General features: G+C 44.4%; 1 protein-coding gene across 2 annotated transcripts in view; it reads left to right on the forward strand.

Annotated features, from left to right (window-relative positions):
- Siae (sialic acid acetylesterase) overlaps positions 1 to 20,896 on the forward strand; it is a 36,590-nt gene that overhangs the window by 3,817 nt on the left and 11,877 nt on the right. For both annotated transcript variants that reach the window (XM_059267644.1, XM_059267645.1), the window contains 6 exons: positions 67 to 228; positions 5,808 to 5,983; positions 11,171 to 11,309; positions 16,683 to 16,941; positions 18,241 to 18,350; positions 18,846 to 18,979. In XM_059267644.1, the coding sequence (XP_059123627.1) occupies positions 67 to 228; positions 5,808 to 5,983; positions 11,171 to 11,309; positions 16,683 to 16,941; positions 18,241 to 18,350; positions 18,846 to 18,979 (980 nt within the window). The remainder of the gene's footprint in view (positions 1 to 66; positions 229 to 5,807; positions 5,984 to 11,170; positions 11,310 to 16,682; positions 16,942 to 18,240; positions 18,351 to 18,845; positions 18,980 to 20,896) is intronic.

Below are 20,896 nucleotides of genomic sequence, written 5' to 3' on the forward strand. Positions count from 1 at the left end.
TACCAGATCCACTTGGTGCTCAATCTCCCTGGTGATATTTTCCTAAGTGTTTGCCAACATTTTTAGGTATTGGTTTTCGCTTTGCCTCATACATCGATAATTACATGGTGCTGCAGAAGGAGCCTTCAGGGGCAGTGATCTGGGGCTTTGGTACACCTGGAGCCACAGTGACAGTGACCTTGTGCCAAGGTCAGGGAACCATCATGAAGAAAGTGACCAGTGTGAAAGGTAAGGCAGCCCGTTCGCTGTTCAGTTATTGTCTTCTTCTGCCACCTGGTGGATTATCTGAAAATGAACGCTGATAGCTCCAGCTCAGGCTGTCCATCCATCCATCCGTCCATCCTTCCGTCCGTCCATCCATCCATCCATCCATCCATCCATCCTTCCATCCAACCATAAAAGTTATTTGAGTATTTACTATGTGGATAGCACCAAAGATACCGCAAATAGTAACAAGGCTCAAAGTTCCTTTTGCCAAGGACCTTGTTGAACAGAACAAATTATGCAGAAGTTTGATGGACACTGATATTATCTGAGGAGTTCTACGAGAAGAGCGATATCTACCTCAGCCTGGTTGCTTTGGGAAAGTTGCACAGAAGATGATATTTGGGCTGAATTGTACATGCCAGAGAGCCAGTCATTCTAGATTTGAGAGGAATGGTCAGTGATTAAGAGCTCTTGCTGCTCCTGCAGAGGACCTGGGTTCAGTTCCCAGCACTCACACTGGGTGACTTATAGCACCTTGTAAACTCCAGCTCTGGGGAGCTGGATGCTCTGATGCCCTCTTCTGGTTACTCTGGGCACCTGCATATCCATGGTGCACATGGATACACACACACACACACACACACACACACACACACACAAACACACTTTATGAAAAAAGGTCTTAACATTAAAAAAAAAAGAGTCAGATTGGAGATCTGATAAATAGCTTTGGCATTGGAGTTCACTGTCTAGGTTCTGATTCTGACTGTCATTTCTGGGTATATAATTTTGACATATTAGCAAATATCTCAGTGACAGTGTGTTTTCCATGTATAAAGTAGAGGTGGTACTAATTCTTTTTTGTTTTGTTTTGTGTTTTGTTTTTTCGAAACAGGGTTTCTCTGTGTAGTTTTGGTGCCTGTCCTGGATCTCTCTCTGTAGACCAGGCTAACCTCGAACTCACAGAGATCCGCCTGGCTCTGTCTCCCGAGTGCTGGGATTAAAGGTGTGCGCCACCACTGCCTGGCGGTGGTACTACTTCTTAATGGATTATCATGAGGACTAAATGAGTAAACACACACGAAGTTGTTGGAACAGTGCTTGGCACATTGACTTGAGTGGTCATTATTGTTACTATTACTGCCACTATTATTTACCCAGATATTCAAATATTTATTGAGTAGCTACTATGTGCCAGATACTGATGATAAAGTGATGCATAGAAGTGATTTAGCCTCCCCTTAATGAAGCCTGAAGGTTAGGGGAGGTTAGGAAAGTAAAGAACACTTATAGATAGGTGAGCTATGTGCCACAGTAAGGAAGTGCGTGTGGGAGCTTAGCAGGGAAGTAGGGTTAATGAACTTAAAGACTAGTCTTGAAAGAAGAGGCACAAATTCAGTAGAGGGAACACCCTGGATATAGGCAAAGGGGTAGGAGTACATGTATAACATCGGAGAAGTGCCGTGGAGGTATGTGGGTCTAGAACACTGGGCTGAGTGACGGGTGGCGGATGACAGGAGATGGGACAGTGTGGAGACTTGTGTCTTTGCTAAGGCACATATATCCTGGATCTATAGATTTTAAGCAATAAAAGCACACAAGCAGATGGAAAGGGTGTGACACCCATCAGATAGGGTTGGTAGAGCTGTTAGCAGGCTCTTATGATGTGCAGATAGATATACATGATGAGGGCTTGACTTGAGAGTATGGCTGTGGTCCCTGTAGAAGGGATAGAGATATATAAGAGTGGATTCTGGGAACCAAGCTCAGGTCCTCCACAAGAGCAGCATGCACTCTTAACTGCTGAGCCATCTCTCCAGTCCCTCTTTGTAATTTGCGAGATAAACCAAACGTGAAGAATTCCAAGACTGCCTGTGATTTCTGTCTAGTCTGTCCTCAAATACGTTAAGTAGCTGAGAATGACATTGAACTTCTTGTTCTTCTACCTCTGTGTTCTAAAGCAGCAACCTGTGGGTTGTAACCCCTTTGGGGGTTGAATGACTCTTTTACAGGGGTCACCTAAGACCATCAGAAATATCAGATATTTACATTATGATTCACCACAGTGGCAAAATTACAGTCAAGCCCTATAGATTAAATGTAGGTAGGAAGGGATGGTTTAGGCAGTAAGGCCCTCTTTACCTTTGAACCACATTTAAAAGGCACAGACTCATGTTACAGCTGGTGGCCAGTCAGGGATCTGTGTGGAGAAGTGAAGAGAGCTGTTTCTTTTAACCCTAGGTTTTCCTCCTGGGAAAATAAAGGCTGTGGGTATCCGGTCCCCCTTTTTGGTATTGGGCACAATAATCTGAAAAATAATTAACATTTGATGTGATTAATAAGAAGAAAAGCAAAGAAATACTTTATGACTAATCATCTCTACACAAATTATTTTTATCTTATCCCTTTGATTGTGGTTTCCATCTTGAGGCTAGAGTTATCTGGGGGAAGATGGAGAGAGAAAGGAGACAGAGAGCTCTTTCTTTGTGTGTGCCCTTGCCTGTAATAGTCAGGGGCAAGCCACCAGACATGTTACTGTGAACACATAAAGCCCTCATCAGTTTGCATGGCTTTCCTCTCAGTGTAGCCCAGGGTTGGAGTTTATTTTTCTCATTTACTTGATGGGGTGCTGGGTAAAAATGTATGCAGGCTAAGTAGCTGTATAGTGAAGCAAGGAGATTAGTCTTCCTAGATGGTAGGAGAAAGAATGTAAGGACGCAGAGGTCTTAATGCGTTGAAAATGAAAACTTAGAGAAACCTGGGCCAGGGCTGGCACAAGAGTTTACAAAGTGGCAAGTGACTGTTGTCCAGAAGGCAAGACCAGAGCAACTGTGACTCAGAAGGCCACGGACCAGCAGAAAGCCCATTGGATGTTGGATGACTTATGGTTGCTGGCTCAGATTTACTATCTGCACCCATCCTAGCATACCTGATGGGTTAACATACTTCCTAAAAGCTCATAAGTGGCCTATGGTATGCTCCCCATCAGCCAACCTGTTCTGAACAGTCTAAGGACTAGTCAGTTCTCCTTGTGAAACATGGTAGCTTCTGACTTTAGAATCCCACCCTTGGTCTAAGACATCCCAGGTGCTGTACTCCTTCCTGCAGACAGTACACACGCAGAAGCAGATCCTATAGTTTGTGTGAGTCATCTCTTGAATGGGTGTGCCCATCCATGAATTCTCTGCTGTACACCAAGTTTCTCCTGCTTTGTCACCCAATACAGCATTGTGTCAGGGCTTATTTTTCTTTTCTTAAATAAGAGAGGAAAAACACTAGAAATCCAAAGATCTTAGGCTAGGTAGCCAAGAAGGAGGCTTTTTCAGAAGTTGAAGGCAAGTTTATCTGGGACAAAAGATGTTGAGATCAGCGCTCAGTCTTCAGGTCCGGATTTCCCCAGGTTCTAGGCCCATTCATTTTTCTGGCTGAGGTGAGATGGTGGTGCTGTTTTGCCAATTCTCCTTCTTGTCTTTTTGTTGTTGGACATTGTCTTAGTTAGAGTTTCCATTGCTGTGAAGAGACACCGTAACCATGGCAATTCTTCTTATAAAGGAACACATTTAAATGGGGCTGGCTTACAGGTTCAGAGGTTTAGTCCATTATCATCATGGCAGGAAACATGGTGACCCATAGACAGACATGGTGCTGGAGAGGGAGCTGAGAGTTCTATATCTGGATAAGCAGGCGGCAGCAAGAGAGTTGCTGGGCCTGGCTTGAGCATTTGGAACACCAAAGCCCACCCTCAGTGACGGAATTCCTCTGACAAAGCCACACCTAATGCCTCTCCCTAAGCATTCAAGTATTTGAGCCTATGGGGAACCAGTCTTACTCAAACCACCATAGACATTAACACCTGTTGGAAGTGCTGGGGAGAGGAGTTTTTGTCACCAGCCATGGGTGCTGAAAAGCTAAGGTAAAATACCCAATTAATACTTCTGAATGCATGGACGATTGCAGAAGTCTAAGAAAGAGTCCTGTGTTAGGCTTTCTGGCAGTTGACCCCATCAGCCCATTCGAGCAGTGTTGTTGGCAAGAGGACAGAGCCTCAGGGAGATGTGTCGGTGCAGGAAGCCTGGAAAGACCTTGGCAAGCCTGTATTAGGACAGATTGGAACGTCTGCCTGTTCAGAAGCGTGAGCCATACGGAGCACATCACACCTGTGCGACACAGTCTGTACCAGCTGCCCACTGTTTCCAAAACAGTGATTTTTCTGGTTTAGCAGTGATTTTTCTGCAGTTTCTATGCTGATGCTTGGCTGTTGGTCAGAGAAATACAATAGTGAACACGTGGTCCTGGGCTTAGCAGACCTCCTGGAGGTGAGCGGCATGCTCAGCTGGTTTTGCTTTTCAGAAAACCAAACATTTAGACATTTCCTCCAGCATTCTAAGCAACCTTTTATAGCTTCAGTTTTTCCTGATTTTCCAGTGTGCATCTGGACATCTGTTTCTGCTTAGTTGTCTCTGGCTAGAAAGAGCCTCAGACAGTGTCCGGCATGGAGTAGGTATTTGGATGGCATTTATGTAATTATTTCTTTTTAGAGATTAGGAGAATAACTTTACAATGCTCTGTTGCCAGGTCTCTCTTTCCCTTTGAATTGAGATTGATCTGATGGCAACTGATAAGCCAGTTCACGGTTTGACATTTTTATGTGAAAATTTTGTTTTCTCTGCCTTTTCTATGTTCGTATTTCACTATTCTACCTTTTTCATGTTTTCTGGTTCTTCTTCTTTTTTTTTTTTCTTTTCATACTTTTACCATTTGGAGGACATTTTCCCTAAATCTCTGAGTATGACGTTGACAGCAGTGATCCAGTAACTGAGGAGAAGGGCAATGGGAGGTGTGGTTTCCAGGGAGCAAGCTATGGATTTCTAAAATAGGGTCTTTAATAGCTTCTCCTTTCCTCAGTGGAGTCCCCAGACCTCAGGTCTTGTATGTCATTCTGAAATAATCTATGGGGCAAGTTAAAATATCTTTTCCACGGAGATTAATTTATACGCCTCCCACTACTTGTTGATGCACCGATTCCTCCATGCACCTGCTGGTTAATGGGAGAACCCAGTGCCACTGGCCGTGTTAGCAGTGTGGAGGAGGTAGGGGTGACAAGGGTGACCCTGCTTAGTAAAGGGAAGATTCAGATTAGAAATGATTCTTAGCCTGTGCTCCCATTTGATTGGAAAATTGCAAATTAGTTCAGGGTGCTGTGTAAATCAGAAAGATTAGATTATGGTAATATTGACAGTTGGATAGTGTAATGAGAATTCTATTTTATGGGTTTAAAAAAATTTTTTTAACTAACCGTCCTTGAATTTTAATCTATGTGTATTTTTGTCTCTCCTAATTTAGGATTATAACTGGGTAACTAATTTTTCTTGTAAACGCCTTAGATAAAAATAAGAAAGGATTGGTACAGATTAAGGATAAAAAGGCTGCTGTTCTCGACAGCTCCATCCCCCTTGTCTGGAGTTTGGCCAGTCTTTATAGCTTTGAATACAGTTTGTCACAGAGCCTGGGCATGGCCACAAATGGAGTGAGTGCGGGGTTTTACTTCATTGTCAGTGGTTGGCTGGTTGGTTAATTCCTTGGATCTCTTGTTATTTCAGCACCCTCCAACACCTGGATGGTGGTACTGGATCCCATGAAGCCTGGAGGACCTTTTGAAGTAATGGCACAACAGACTTTGGGGACAAGCAATGTCACCCTGAGGGTTCACGATGTCTTATTTGGAGATGTCTGGCTGTGCAGTGGACAGAGTAACATGCAGATGACTGTGTTACAGGTAATTTGGAGAGTCTCAGCTGACAAGAAATGTTGATGATAATGGGGAGGAGGAGAAGGAGAAGAAGAAGGAAAAAAAAAAGAGTAATAAGGAAAAGAAAGGCTGTTTCTGTTTATTAGGTACTTATGTGCAAGATCTAATCTGAGTGCTTTCATATTAAATAATTTCATTTAACAACCTAGAGAAGTAAGCTATTGATTAAATCAGTAGTTACGAGTTGGCACTAATTGTGTTTATGTGCTCAGTTTTCTCCTTGAAGAGGTTAAAGTTTACTGCTATCCCTAGCTCTGTCCTCCAAACTGAGTTTCTGTTGTAGTTGATTTCTCTCTTCTTGCCTTTCTTGACTATCCATTTTGTTTTTGAGAAGTATTTAAGTTTGAGGTTTAGGACTCTGTACAACCAAGCCAGGCTTTCCTTTCAATTCTCTCTTTGATAAAACTATGAACTAGATGGGCTGGAGAGATGACTCAGTGGTCAAGAGCACTGGCTGTTCTTCCAGAGGACCCAGGTTCAATTCCCAGCACCTACATGCCACCTCATAACTGTCTGTAAGTCCAGTTCCAGGGGATCCAACAGACACACATGCAGGCAGAACACCAATGCATATAAAATAAAAAATAAATCATTAAAAAAGTATAAACTAGAATACTTTTATATACTGTAAGACTTTTTTTTTTTCTTTTTTGAGACAGGATTTCTTTGTTTAGCCCTGGGCCCTGGCTGTCCTGGAATTAGCTCTGTAGACTAGGCTGGCCTCGAACTCAAGAGATCCACCTGCCTCTACCTCCCAAGTTCTGGGATTAAAGGCATACTCAACCACTGCTTGGCTTGTTTCTATAGCTTTTATTCTTTATAGTTTCATTATTCCCTTTAAGAAAACCTATTGCTAAACAATGCTATTAAAAAGATCGACATATATACTTCATTTTACCCATGTTACTAATTCAAAAATCTAACTTCTTGTATATAAATTTTTCTAATCAGTGTTTTGTGAACTCTTACTTCCTGCCTTAATTCGTTAATTATATGGAAGTATTTTGAATTGAAGTGCCTATTAAGCTGAACTTGGCCTGGACCTTGTTGGCATGTTTGAATGGACACGGATGTGAGGTTTCATCCTGATAGAAAGCATGGTTTTGTACAGAAGTGGCCTTGCTGTTAAGTCATTAGAGAAAGCAGTGCTTTCCCTCGTGTTTTAAGTACTTCTGTGTTTTCACAGGAAGGCATGGACCAGATCTGTTTGTATCTATAGAGTAACTTTCTCAATTGCAGCCTATGCCAAGGGATCCCATCCCATTTTCTGTCAAGCTAAATCAGATCTTGATTGCTAAGCGTAAACACGTTCTTTCTGCCTGGAATTTTCTCTGGAGCATCTTCTGAATTAACTCAGGGCTGAGAGCTCTGAGATGAAGGGGGACAGAAAAGAGGAGGATTCTATCTGAAACATATGTGTTAACTCTCTCTCTCTCTCTCTCTCTCTCTCTCTCTCTCTCTCTCTCTCTCTCTCTCAACGAGGCACTTAGTTTGCAAGGCAGCATTTTAGGTGCGATAGTACCAAAAGCCACATTTTTTCAGTCTTTTAACAGTTTGCAGAACCTTGTTTTCTGGTAGGAAGGGTGCGTTGCACGACTCCCCCTTTATTCCTTCGCTCCTTCCCCTGCACGGATTCCCAGTGCACACACGCACACACGCACAGTGTCTGTCTCCCTTCCCTTTCCTCCCTCCGTGTGCCTTTTTGAGGAGGTAAGATTCTCACTATAACCTACCCCTCTTCACATTCAAAGAAGGAAATGGCAGATTGTATGCCCATCTTGTTGTTAGGGTAAAATGGAATTTTAAAGCTGAATGTTATTTATAACACTGAGTGAGATGTTTATAAATGGAGAAAAGTCTAAATGTTCATCTGCCACCTCAGGGTAGGTCTTAAGACTCAGATATTTCTAGTGAGGCTCAGGAAAAGATGGCTAGTATCAGACAGGAAGGCCGAGTGTTCAGTCACTGTGCACTCCCCTCTTTTGTATTTTACACATAGAGAAGCTAATATACAGAAGAGAGGGATGGGTACCACATTCCAGTAGAAGACTCTTAGAAGTACAGTGGATGGCTTACATACAGTTATTACCTCAGCCTTAGAACTGACAGAGGAGAAGGGGAACGAGGTACTAAATCTGCAAATTCTCCCATGTCGATCACTAGATATCTGTCTATCACGTGTATGAGTGTGGGCACACACACATTTACATCTGCACACGTTCACATACACACTCACACACGTCTTGCTCCCCCTTGCAGACCCCATGCTTAGATCCTCTGAGGGAAATAGATTTTTGACGTGTCTTCATTAATTCAAGAATGTGGTATAAAGGTTACAAAATGAACACTGGTGAGCAGCTGCTTTGAAGGGACTGGTCTGGTCCCTGGAGAGACAGCGGTGCTCTCCCTCAGCCCAGGCAGCGTTAATGACTTCAAATACCTTGGTATTCATTTACATCCTCATTTAAATACTTGGTAGGGAAATAATTACACTGAGGTGTTTGATGAGATGAAGTCTGATCTCAGCAGATGGAGGAAAGCTTCCCTTTCATCAGCAGGGAAACCAAGTGTCATTTAAATGAAAATCTTCCTGAAATCTCTTTATTCCTAAATTTGCTGCCAATATCCCAGAGGAAATGCTTCCATAAAAAAGGCAGTGGCAGTGGGAAAGGGGACCAATTTCAGACGTAATTGTCATCAGGTACAGGAGGAATTTTCCCCACCCCCATTTTGTTAACGCCCAGCTTTCCAGTTCTGGTAAATGTGAGAAAAGATGGAAACCTTCCAGCTAATGATTTGGATCGAGTTCCATGGGCTGGTAACAGTACAGGAGGATGCCAGCTGTCCTGACTACTGCCCTGGCACTACTCAGGCAGACGCAGCCATGGGGCAGCAAGACAGGGAGCATGTTCTCCCATCCTGCGTTCCCAAGCTGGCATCTCTGCTATGAGCTGCCTGCGTTCCCAGGCAGTGCGGAAGCTCGTGTGGGTGGAGAGAATGAAAGCAGCTTCATCCACCGTTTCCATGGAAGCAACATACGATGCTTCGTGCTCGGTGCAGAACTGAATTTCAAAGGAGGTGACTTTTTACAGGTACCTACTGCGGAAAAACAATTTCCCTGCCAGGGCACACTGTGAGCACATCAGCTTGTTTCTCTTTGCCGTTTATTTTCCATTAAACCTGCCAGGTAATAAAATCCTAAAGACAGATCAGGATTTCCAGTGGAACTTTCCTGAGACCGTATGTAATGTCTGTCCTGAGTATGGAGACCTTGACAGGCTGGCGTTGCTGCCACCCAGGAGACACATCAGGCTGTGGCTCCCGCAGTGACCTGAGAGCCGTTTCATTTGTATCTGGTTATGTTGTTGGCTGCAGCCAGCGCAGTGGCCAACCAAAAGGCGATTCTAGGGGCAGCATTTTTTCAATGAAATGCTGTGGGGCAGCCCAGCTCCTCCATCCTTCCCCTTCTCCTGGACCGTGGGCCGGAAGGCCAGCTGTATTCTCTGTGGAGGGTGGGAGGTAAAGCGAAGCAGCTGCTGTCTCTGTGGCTGGAGGCCAATGCAAAGTATCCTGGCTTCCTGTGCCTTGCTGTGGCAGCCAGACTCAGCTGGAGAGCCTGCTCCCTGAGGCAAATGGTAACTGGCCTTCCTGATGATCCTGCTGGTCCTTTGTTTTTCCGAGAAGCTGGACTGCTCTGGGTGGGGGGTGGTGGTTGAGAGGACTCAAGAGCAAACACATACGCAAATACAAAAGCTAAACCAAGATGTTGCCCATCTATTCTTTTTAAAATAAAGGAAACAACAATAACAACAAAACCTGAAATGGCTGGTGTTGTGTGTCAACTTGACACACGCTATAGAGTCATCAGAGGAAGGCCCCTCAGCTGAGGAAATGCCTCCTTGAGATCCAGCTGTAAGGCATTTTCTCATTTGGTGATAAATGGGGGAGGGCCCAGCTCATGGTGGGTGGTGCCGTTCCTGTTGGTCCAGGGTTCTATAAGAAGTTGGGCAGAGCAATCCGTGGGGATCAAGACCCCTCCATGGCCTCTGCATCAGCTCCTGTCTCCAAGACCCTGCTCTGTTTAAGTTCCTGTCCTGACTTCCTTCAGTGATGAACAGCAATGCTGAAGTGTAAGCCTAATACACCCTTTCCTCCTCCACTTGCTTTTTGGTCACGGTGTTTCGCCGCCGCAGTAGAAACCCTAACTAAGACAAAACCCCAAACAATAACCCAACAACAAACAGTGCAGGAAACAAAGAGGAAACAAAGAAGACAGGGTGTTCCTAAGATGTAGAGGACTGGGGCTTCACAGGCCTAGTGAGGAAGTCACTGGGCAGTGCACACAGTCTGGTCCAGAATGACACCAGACCACTGGGTCATGAGGGTTTGTGAAGTGGTTTGGGGAAATGTGGTATCTTTGGGCAGACACATTTCTTTCTTTAGTTCCTTGGGACTCTCCTGAACCTTCCCCTGGGCGGCACTTTTCAGATTACCTCTCTTGCCGGCCTTTTCCTTGGTGACTACTCCCCAGGACCAAGATGAGAATAGCTTAGTTTCCAGTCATTCTTCATGTTGTTCCTTTGTAATCTGTTTTTTTTTAATGGTATATAGATTATATAAATCATGGTCTATGTTGTCTCTACAGACACTCTGTAAACACCATTGTTAAAAGAAGTTAATTCAAATGCTTTGTGTTATCAGATATCAGTTACCAGAGGGGATGGGTCTTTTAGTTTCAAATTAGAGTAAGCTATGGGCTGAGAGGTGTAGCTCAGTGGTAGAAGGTTTACCTGGCATGCACTAGGCCCTAGGTCCAGTCCCCAGAACCATGGGGGAAAGATAATGATGTAATCCATCCTGTTCTTTAGCCTCATCTCTATCTACACAGCTCTTCTTGTCCAGTATAGACCTGCTGTGGAAGAGATCAGGTTTCATTGTTTGTGAATTGTCTTCTGGAACGTGATTCATCATGGTCTCTGTTGGTCAGAGTGGATCCAAGGTGTTTTGGTCCCACCCGTTACTGATTTGATTATTCATTTGTTCTCAGTGTATTTAAGTGTCAGACGGAGCTCAGTGGATTGGAAGAAGTGTTTACTGAGAAGCTGCAAGCCAGTTTGCCATCTATCAAGTTAACTGACCCGCTGATCTTTCTAGATTTTTAATGCCTCGAAGGAGTTGTCTGACACTGCTGCCTACCAGTCTGTGCGCATCTTCTCCGTCTCCCTCAACCAGGCAGAAGAGGAGCTGGAGGACCTTGGTGAGGTTGACCTGTCATGGTCCAAGCCCACTGCAGGTACATGAGTGCTTCCGCATGCACATCTCTAGGGAATGGGTTAGTCACTTAAGCAGAACCTTGTAATCAGAGGTTTCTGTCCTGCCAGCACCTCCCAAATACCCAGCAACCCCTTCCCAAATAATTGACTCAGAGGCTTAATATTACTTATAAATGTTCTACCGGTAGCTCAGGCTTATTACTAACTAGCTCTTACCCTTAAATTAACCCATAGTTCTTATCTATATTTAGCCAGGTGGTTTGGTACCTTTTCTCAGTACAACATTCTCATCTTGCTTCCTCTGTGTCTGGCTGGCGACTCCTGACTCCAATCTTCTTGTTCCTATCATTCTGTTTGGCTTTCCCACCTGACTTCCTGCCCAGCTACTGGCCTGTCAGCTTTTTATTGACCTTTTTTGAGTGACAGATCTTTACAGTGCACAAGAGGATTATTGCACAGCAGAACCTGTAACCCCCACCCCCAGTTTGGTTCTGCTTATTATTGCAGAACTATCCTTTTATTCCTATTGGGTCTCCATCCCATTCCTGATGATCATGGTTTCATGTTTCTTCTCAAGTATCCACCCTGAATCTTCTGCTTGGTGTTCAGGAAAGGGCTCTTCCTTTTATTTTAGAACAGTACTGATGATGTTCAACGTGAGGTGTGCCAGCATCTTCCTCCATCATGGTAACCCTCTCTAGTCCATCACGCCCATGCCTGTGTCTGAGGACAACTTACTGATGTCCTTTCCGAGTGAATTCAGATCTGCTCCAGCTCCTTCCAGAGCCGTCTTTCATCACTCAGCTTTTATTCTGACCTTTCTCTCCATTAAATGCAGAGTCTTTATTTCACATCTCTGCCTCCTCCGCAGGCTCGACACTAGTCCAAGGACACAGCAGTGAGCATGACACACAGTTCCTCCTCCAAAGAGCCTTGCTCTTTATTTCCACAAAATAAAACAAAGACAAATGCAACCAACATCTTCTCATGAAGCCTCATCACTTTCTGTTGCTTTATACTTTCTATAGTGTCTTTTGTTTTCATTCTTTTCACTGCCTTGACATGTTTCACTCTTATTTTGTTTGTTTCAAGACAGGGCTTCTCTGTGTGGTCCTGGCTGCCTTGGAACTTCCTCTGTAGACCAAGCTGGCCTCAAACTTCAAGATCCGCCTTCCTGCCTCTGCCTCTTGAGTGATAGAATTAAAGGTGTGTGCCACCATCACCCCATAACATGGTTCACTCTTTAGTCCTCCATAATCTGGTTCTTCTACCTCAACAATTTGTTCACCTCAAGGTTACTTCTCTTGTTATGAACTCTGTGACTTCTGTATCACTTGGCATTGTTGACCACTGCTCTTAGCTTCTGCAGACTCCTAACCTGTGTGGTAATTCTTCTTCCTAGCTCTCCTTCCACTCCCCCTGCCTTTCTTTGCTTCCTTAATCTTTCCTTTCAAATGTGGTCTCCATGTTCTTTCTAGGTCCTTTTTTTACTCTGTATACGCTTTAACTCAGAACTTTATATATTCCTTCCTTTTCAAGTATCAGTGTATATTCACCAAACCCCGGTGCACCCACTCTGTGCTAGGCACTGTTAAGTGCTTTGGGCATAGCCGTGAATGACACAGGTAGAAACACCTGACCTCGTGTGCTTACAGTCTAGTATGGAAAAAAAATACAGGAAACCAGCAATTAGTAAATTACATACTGCCTGATGCTTAGGGGCAGTCGAAATGACTCAGTGGGTTAAAGTGCTTGTTTCCTTCCGTGTCTGATAACCTGAGTTTGATCCCTAGGATCCAACGTGGTAGAAGGTAGAACTAGCTCCCACCTCTGTCTCTCTCTCTTCTCTCTTTCACACACACACACACACACACACACACACACACACACACACACACACACACACCATCAATTAATAAATAATTGTGATAAACATGCCAAAGTGTTGGATGCTATCTATTCTCACAGTATTGGGATTCTGCTATTGAGAGAATTTCAGAACTGAACGGATTCAGGTGATGTTTAGATGAATCCTTTGCTCAAAGGACTCTTACTACATCCAAAGCTCAGATTTGGATAGTGTACAATACCTCATTATCTGAATTCCCCGTTGGTGTCAGAACTCAAGACAGAATAGATTTGGATATCACGGGGCAGGCAGGATGGCGATGTGTGCTAAGGAGACAAAAAATAAACCGATCACCTCCATCAGAAAAGGGAGCTGACAGGGAAACTCGGTTGGATACAGTGGTGTTTGCGGTCGGAGAACCATGGAGCCCATCTGAGCAAAGGGACATCTCAGCAGCAACCCGAGGGAGACGAGGCAGCTCTCGGTGTGTGTGTGTGTGCGTGTGTGTGTGTGTGTGTGTGTGTGTGTGTGTGTGTGTGTGGAGAAGGGCGGAGTGGGCCAGGTCTCTCCTAGATTTACAGTTTCTCCCTTTTCTCTCACCACGTCCCTCTAACTGCATCGCAGAAAATTTGATCTGATTTGGATGAAAGTAATTAGTTTAGACTCACTTGCATGGATCTAGGACACTGTCTCCATTTTCTAGCTCTGTATCCTCAAGCATTACCAGTATCCTCAGACAGGTAAATAACATAGTCCCAGGGACCATAGAGGCTGTCCACACACCTTCTGCCACTTCTCTTCAAGTGGCTTTCCACTTTGATTACTCAGACCTCCCTCTGCCACTGCCTTCTGCTAGTATTCCTCTGTAATATTTGCTCTCGCCAAATCAAGTACTCTCAGAATGTTTCCTATCTGATGTATGCCTCAGCGCGCACACACACACACACACACACACACATACACACACACACACGCGCGCACACACGCACACACACACACACACACACACACACACACACACACACACACACACTGTGTAGAATGTCAGTTTTGCTGTCTAGTGCCTAGGAGATGGCTCAGCTGGTCAGATGCTTGCCATGCAAGCCTGAGGACCTGAGTCTGGAACCCCAGTGCTCATTTAAAAGGCAGATATGGCAGCATGTGTCTGTAACTCCATCACTGTGGAGACAGACAGAGTGATCCCTGGGGCTCGCTGGCCAGCCAGCATAGCTGAATAAGTAAGTTTCAAGCTACGTGAGAGGCCATATCAAACAAATGAATGCGTGAATAAATAAATAAGGTAGAGGGTGATTGAAGAAGACACCTGACATCAACCTTTGGTCTCCACATATGTACACACACATACTTGCACATCTTGACACACACACACACACACACACACATGCATGCACGCACGCACGCACGCACACCCCTCATACAAATAAACAAATTCTTGTCTATCCTCTGTCCCCCTAACCTCCTTTCTTCCTTCTCAGCTACCTTACTCCTCTACCTACCAGTCAGTATGTCTACCTTAAACCGGCTACCCACAGCCACCAAACACTAGCAAACACACATTTGCTATGATTATGTCCTAGACATTAGAGATACAGGTATGAATAAGACAAAGTCCTGCCTTCAGGTAACAAAAACTACATGAGGAGAGAAGTACTTTTCTATTGCTTTGGGATACCATGACCAGGGCAACTTACAGAAGAAAACATTTAATTGGGGCTTGATTATAGCTTCAGAGGGTTGGTCCATGACCATCATGGCAGGGAGAATGGCGGCAGGCAGGCATGGTGCTGGAGAAGTAGCTGAGAGCTACATCCTGATTTGCAGGCAGCAGGCACAGAGAGGTGTGGTGGGGGGGCGCAGGGGAGAGGAAAGAGAGAGAGAGAGAGAGGAGGAAAATGGGCTTGGCATGAACTTTTGAAACCTCAAAGCCCACTCCCAGTGACACACCTCCAACAAGGCTACATCTCCTAATCTTTGCCAAACAGTTCAACTAACTGATGACTAAACATTCAAATAAACACGCCTGTGGGGGCGTCTCATTCAGACCACCACAGAGGGAAACACTGCACAGATTATTACAGGAAGTGACTTGATGGAGCTATGGAGAGAGAGGAGGAAGTCAGTCTAAACTAGGCTTTTTAAAAAATATAATTTACTTTTTTTTTATGTTCATTGGTGTTTTACCTGCATGTATGTCTGTGTGAGGGTGTCAGAAGACCTGGAACTTGAGTTATAGACAGGTGAGAACTGCCATGTGCATGCTGGGAATTGAACCCTGGTCCTCTGGAAGAGCAGTCAATGTTCTTAACCACTGAGTCACCTTCCAGACTTTTTATAAACCTTCATTTCATTTAATATTTTTTCTTTGTTACTAGCTCCGCCTAAAACTTCTTTGTATCTCTTAAGACTCTGTATTTTCCATTTTACTTAGCTAACCACGTGCTTTCTTCAGTCAACTTTAGAACTTATGAGAGGTTCTTTATGGGTCTTTCATTGCTGCTGTATCTCAACCATTGTGTAGCTCTTGACACATAGTAGGTGCTCAGTCAGTTCTAATTCATCTGCAATGGATTTGATTTTCTGCTTTTGCACTATCAGTTCTTGGGTTTGAGTCCTTGACAGTACTAAACCAGGGCCTCATACATAGTAGGTTTTTACTGAGTACTGACTGAGTTAATCCCGTCGCTGTCTGTGTTTGCATCCCAACTCCCCTCATCGACTTCCTCTGACGTGGAGCTCCCGTACAGCAGCTTAGGCTGGTTACTGGGCGGTAGGAACAGATGGAAGGAATCGGGCAGGTGAAAGAACAAAGCTGGGAATGGCTTGTGTCCCCCTTCTGCTGGATTTCTCAGCACTTACGTGTCCACGTCGTCATTGCTTTAGCCATGGAGTTGGTCATAAAATAACCCAGAAAAAAAAATACATCTCGTCTCTCCCTCCTGGCTGCTTGCCTTAAGTGAGTAGCTAGACAAGAGGACAGGCAGGCACAGGGGTGGAAAATGGGCCTGGTGGTTTTTGTACCACTTACCTGCTGAGGAGGACGAGTAGTCCTGGATTCCAAGTGCCTGGGGGTCTAGGGTACCTCAAAACCTGCTTCGAGTCTTGGCTCCCTGATTATGTCAGTGGATTATTTATATTCCGACTGGAACACAGTTGTTCCCATCTGCCTTCATGCCAGGCTGAGAGCTCTGTCTCCTCCTTCTGAGAAAAAACATTTGGGCCACTGAAAAAACAAACAAACAAACTGAAGAGCAATCAAAACAAACTGTCACTAACACTGAAGTCCTGCCCCCTCCTCCAAAAAAAAAAAAAAAAAAAAGATTCTCCTTAGGGGAGCTTTGGAAGCTACGCTTCATCTTGGGCTGCATCTTATCGCTGCCCCTCATCTTACTCTGCTTCTGAAGGTCTTAGAAAGGAGCCCAGGGCTGGCTCATGTCCCCTGCTCTCACCTAGACTGATCTAACAGCTCCAATTTGTATTCCTTTGCTTTTCTCATGACTTTCCCTGTGTCTGTTTCTCTGCCCAGGAAACTTGGGCCATGGAGATTTCACTTACATGTCAGCAGTGTGCTGGCTCTTTGGCCGTTACCTGTATGATACTCTGCAGTATCCCATTGGGCTGGTCTCGTCCAGTTGGGGTGGGACACCCATTGAGGTCTGGTCATCTAGAAGGTCACTGGAAGCCTGTGGAGTCCCTAATACAAGGAATGAAAGAATTCTTCAGCCTGAGATAAAGCTCATGAGGAACGAGTGTAAGAGTGAGGGGTCCTTGTGTCCTTTGGGGAGGTAAGTGTGCATTGAATGTCTACACCGGTCCTGAGTATGTGGAGTTGATCCATGCACAGGGCATGTGCCATTATCATGAGTACTGTAGTCATCTGGGTACATGCCAAGAGGGGTTATGACCATTTAACTCAGTAACAGCAATAGCTACGAGCTTGCTGACTGCTTTCTATGGAGGGTTCTGTACGGGGCTCTTACATGCGCTAGTTCATCTAAAGTGTTGATACTGCCGATGTTCCACGGGTGAAGACACTGAGTCCCACAGAGGATCAATAATGGGCTCGTGGGCAGGACTAGGAAGGAGGCTAATCTGGCTGCAGCGCCTGGGTTCCTTCTGGCCACTGTGCTGTCGTGCCTCAAGAGCAAACAGCCAGACACGAAGGAATGTATAAATATGTATTTAAAAATATATTAGTGTGCTGAGTATGAAAGCCTGCTTGGGAAAAGCTGGGTGGGAAGAATATTTGGTGAGAGAAAGACCTAGTTAGTTTAAAACAAAACAAACAAAAAAACCACAAATAAAACTGTACGCAAATGGAGATGAATGGTATGCGCCCCACTTTTGGGAGCATGGTCTCATTCACTCCGGGAAGGCTTCTGGGAGGAGGAGAGCTTTGCTTAGTACGGTTGGGATATTTGGATACAGGCTTGCCTGAGTGTGGGTGGGGTGGAGACATTAAGGTTGGACAAAAAGAATGGCCTTTAGTAGAGCAGGAGGGAGAGGCTTACCTAGCATGTGGTGGTGGGCTTCAAAGCCAGGGCCTTCAGATCTCTGAGGAGTGCGAGCGAGAACTCGAGCAGTGTGGAAAAGTGGGGATTCTCACAGAAGCTACTGCAAAGTCAGATGCAGATATGTGTTCCACAGAGAAATTTGGGACCATATCCAAAGTTAAAAAAAAATTCTTTTTTGACTCAGTAATGCTGTTGCTGGGAGTTTATCTTGCAAAAAGAATTAAGCGTACGTATATACATTGGGTTAGCTATGTGGAAGGTAATCATGGCATTACTCACAAAAGCAAAACACTTAAGCTAGTCTAAGTGGCTTGTCTACTGAGTAGTGGTTAGCTGAATTTATTGCCTGTAAACCAGCCCTCCCTCTGGCTTTAATGGCCTGATCTGGAAATCTGCATGGCTCACTGTGGACTCCCACAGAACTGACTCAGAAGAGCCTGGAAGTAGAATTCCAAGATGTCCCCATGTTTTCAAGTGAAATGTAATGGAATGTGCTGTTTTCATCCAAGGTTTGTCCAAGTGAATGTGAGTAGGCTGATCTGGTGACCGTGTTCATCTTGCCCATTTCAGGGTTGTTCCACCTTATTTTGTGGCTGGACCCGTAAAGCACTCTGTCCTCTGGAATGCCATGATCCATCCACTGCAGAACATGACTTTGAAAGGGGTGGTGTGGTACCAGGGTGAGCTTGCCCTTCTCCATTGTGCCAGTTAGCTTTTGCTTTGTAACAAAATGCCCCAAGAAGTTAATGGCGCCAAAGCCCAGTCAGTTTATATTTTTATTTAGCTTTCTTTTCTCTGGATTAACAGGGTGGTTCTATCTGTGCTGCTTCAGCTAGTTTTATCTGGGATCTCTTAACCTGTTAAGTTATCCAGTGGCCAGAAGACCTAGGATGGCCTGTCTCTCTTAACCATTGATTGGGGACTGTGTGGTGGGCATCGTGATTCTCAGGTGGCCTGTTTTTAGCAGATTAGCTCACACTTACAGTTCATTTCTGTTATGGTCCTAGAGTTCCAGAAAGAGAGAGGGAGAACCACGCTCAAAGCCTCTGGCCACAGCAAGTGATGATGCCAGTCTTGAGGCCACTACCCCAGGGCATGGATGGGGGAGGAGAAGAATGGAAGGCATTTTCAAAATCTACACAAAACTCCTCACAATTTTGGTGATTTTTTTTTAGGGGAGGCCAATGCGAATTATAACAGAGACCTGTATTCGTGCATGTTCCCTGCGCTCATTGAAGACTGGCGTCAGAACTTCCACTACGGCTCCCAGGGGCAGACGGAGCGTTTCTTCCCATTTGGATTTGTCCAGGTCTGTGTTCAGAGGAAGGTTGTTTATGGGCATGTGTGGAGGGCGTGTGCTATGCAGATCACTGTCCAGGAATTTGCATACCCACTTTTACCTTCACAGTGTGCTAGCGCCTAGCTGTATATAACTCTTCATTCATATGAATTTCCCGAGGAGGTGATTAAATCTTTAAAAATGTTAATAAACGACTAGTATTTCTTATTATAAAAGCACCCCAGTTTCACTGGAAAAAAATTTAAAAGATGAAACAAACTCCCAAACAAAAACCAAACAAAAAAAATCCCAACTACCACCACCACCATAAAGTTAAAATGATTGAGAAGCCAAGAAAAAGAAAAGTATACTTCTGTTAGTGTATAGTTGTTGTTTCTCTTCATAGCTTATTGTAAGCATTTTCATGCCAATAAATAATATTCTTCAATATGATTTGTCATGATTACAGACAGAGTAGTCTGAAATATGGATGCATTGTGACGTATCTACATGAGTTCTTAATGGATAGGGACTAGGTGGTTTCTCTTTGCTCTTACAGGCTGTGTTATTTTCCTGAAAGCCAGATTCCTTGTAGCATAATTATTGCCATAAGATAAACTCCCAGAAAGTAAACAGCTGGGTCAAAAGATATACCCCACCAAAGGCTTGGTCCACATCCCTATTTCTTGTTAAAATTATGAATTTGTGTAAATGTGTACCTTTAGCAACTATGTGTGGGAATGTGGACTGTCCCATGCTGAGCAGGGTTGTGCATTTCCCAGCTGGCCAAGGCTGGCTCTGCTGCCTCACTAGACCTACTCACACCCTGGTCAACCAGCCAATCATGTTAACTTCTCCACTGTTTCCCCGACTTGCTGTTATCCCCTATACTCATATTCTCTGTCTTCCAAACATCATGCACACTCTCTGTTTGACACAATTTTTCTTTTTTATGTTTTCCTAGTATGGTCTTAGCCTGGATTTTAGGAAAGTATTTGTGACTATTTGAGTCTGGGTTAGATGCCCTTTTCCCAGATAAAACATTTCTTAGTAATTGCTTACGATCTTGTTTTGTTTACGTGTAGTTGTATTAGGTGGCTGTGGTTTTTTGGGGGTCAGTTTTGTATTTCTAGTATGTAGTTGGTTGGTGCCCTTTAAATAATGGCTTACTACATAAAATGAAAACATTGTCAAGAAAAGGAGCTGTGCTTTCGGTTAGAGGAAGCTAGTCAGAAATATTCTGTTTTCATCCTTAGATTAAAGGAATAAACAAATGGGTTAAGTTCAAAAGTGTGCTCACGACCTATCTAATGCCTAGACTTTTGAGCAGAGGTAGTTCTGGTTATCATGAACTAGGAAATTACACAGTTAAGGTGTTATGAAAAGAAGGGCCAGCCATCAGTGGGGTGGCCACTGTCATGGGTCAGACATCACCTTGGGAACCGTAGATTCTTTCATCTCATTATTCTTCCATCTCTTGTGTCTTGTCTTCTTATATCCTACCTCTCCTTAAGAGGCCTTCTGTGTATGTGTGTTTGTGTGTGTGTGTGTGTGTGTGTGTGTATGTGTATTCCGCAGTGTGTGTATGGAGGTCAGGGGACGAGCACCAGTCCTCACCTTCTACCTTGATTAAGACAGGCTCCTGTTGCTTACTGCTGTATACGCGGGGCCAGCTGGTCCACAAGCGTCTGGGGGCCTCTCTGGTCTCTGCTTCCCCTCTTGTTGTGGAAATGCTGGAGTCACAGGTGTGTGCTGCTGAGCCTGGCTTTGTGTAGGTTCTGTGGATCCGATCGCAGGTATTCATGCTTACGTATCACGTGCTTTACCCACAGAGCCCGTTCCCCAGACACCATACCCTGTTTTTGAGAAAAGGTCTTTATTGACTTTCTTTCACCTAACTGGCTTAATGATTATTTTCTTTTTTATATTTGTATCCAGGTCTGTATT

Source organism: Peromyscus eremicus, chromosome 7, assembly GCF_949786415.1.
Source record: "Peromyscus eremicus chromosome 7, PerEre_H2_v1, whole genome shotgun sequence".
NCBI classification, from domain to species: domain Eukaryota; kingdom Metazoa; phylum Chordata; class Mammalia; order Rodentia; family Cricetidae; genus Peromyscus; species Peromyscus eremicus.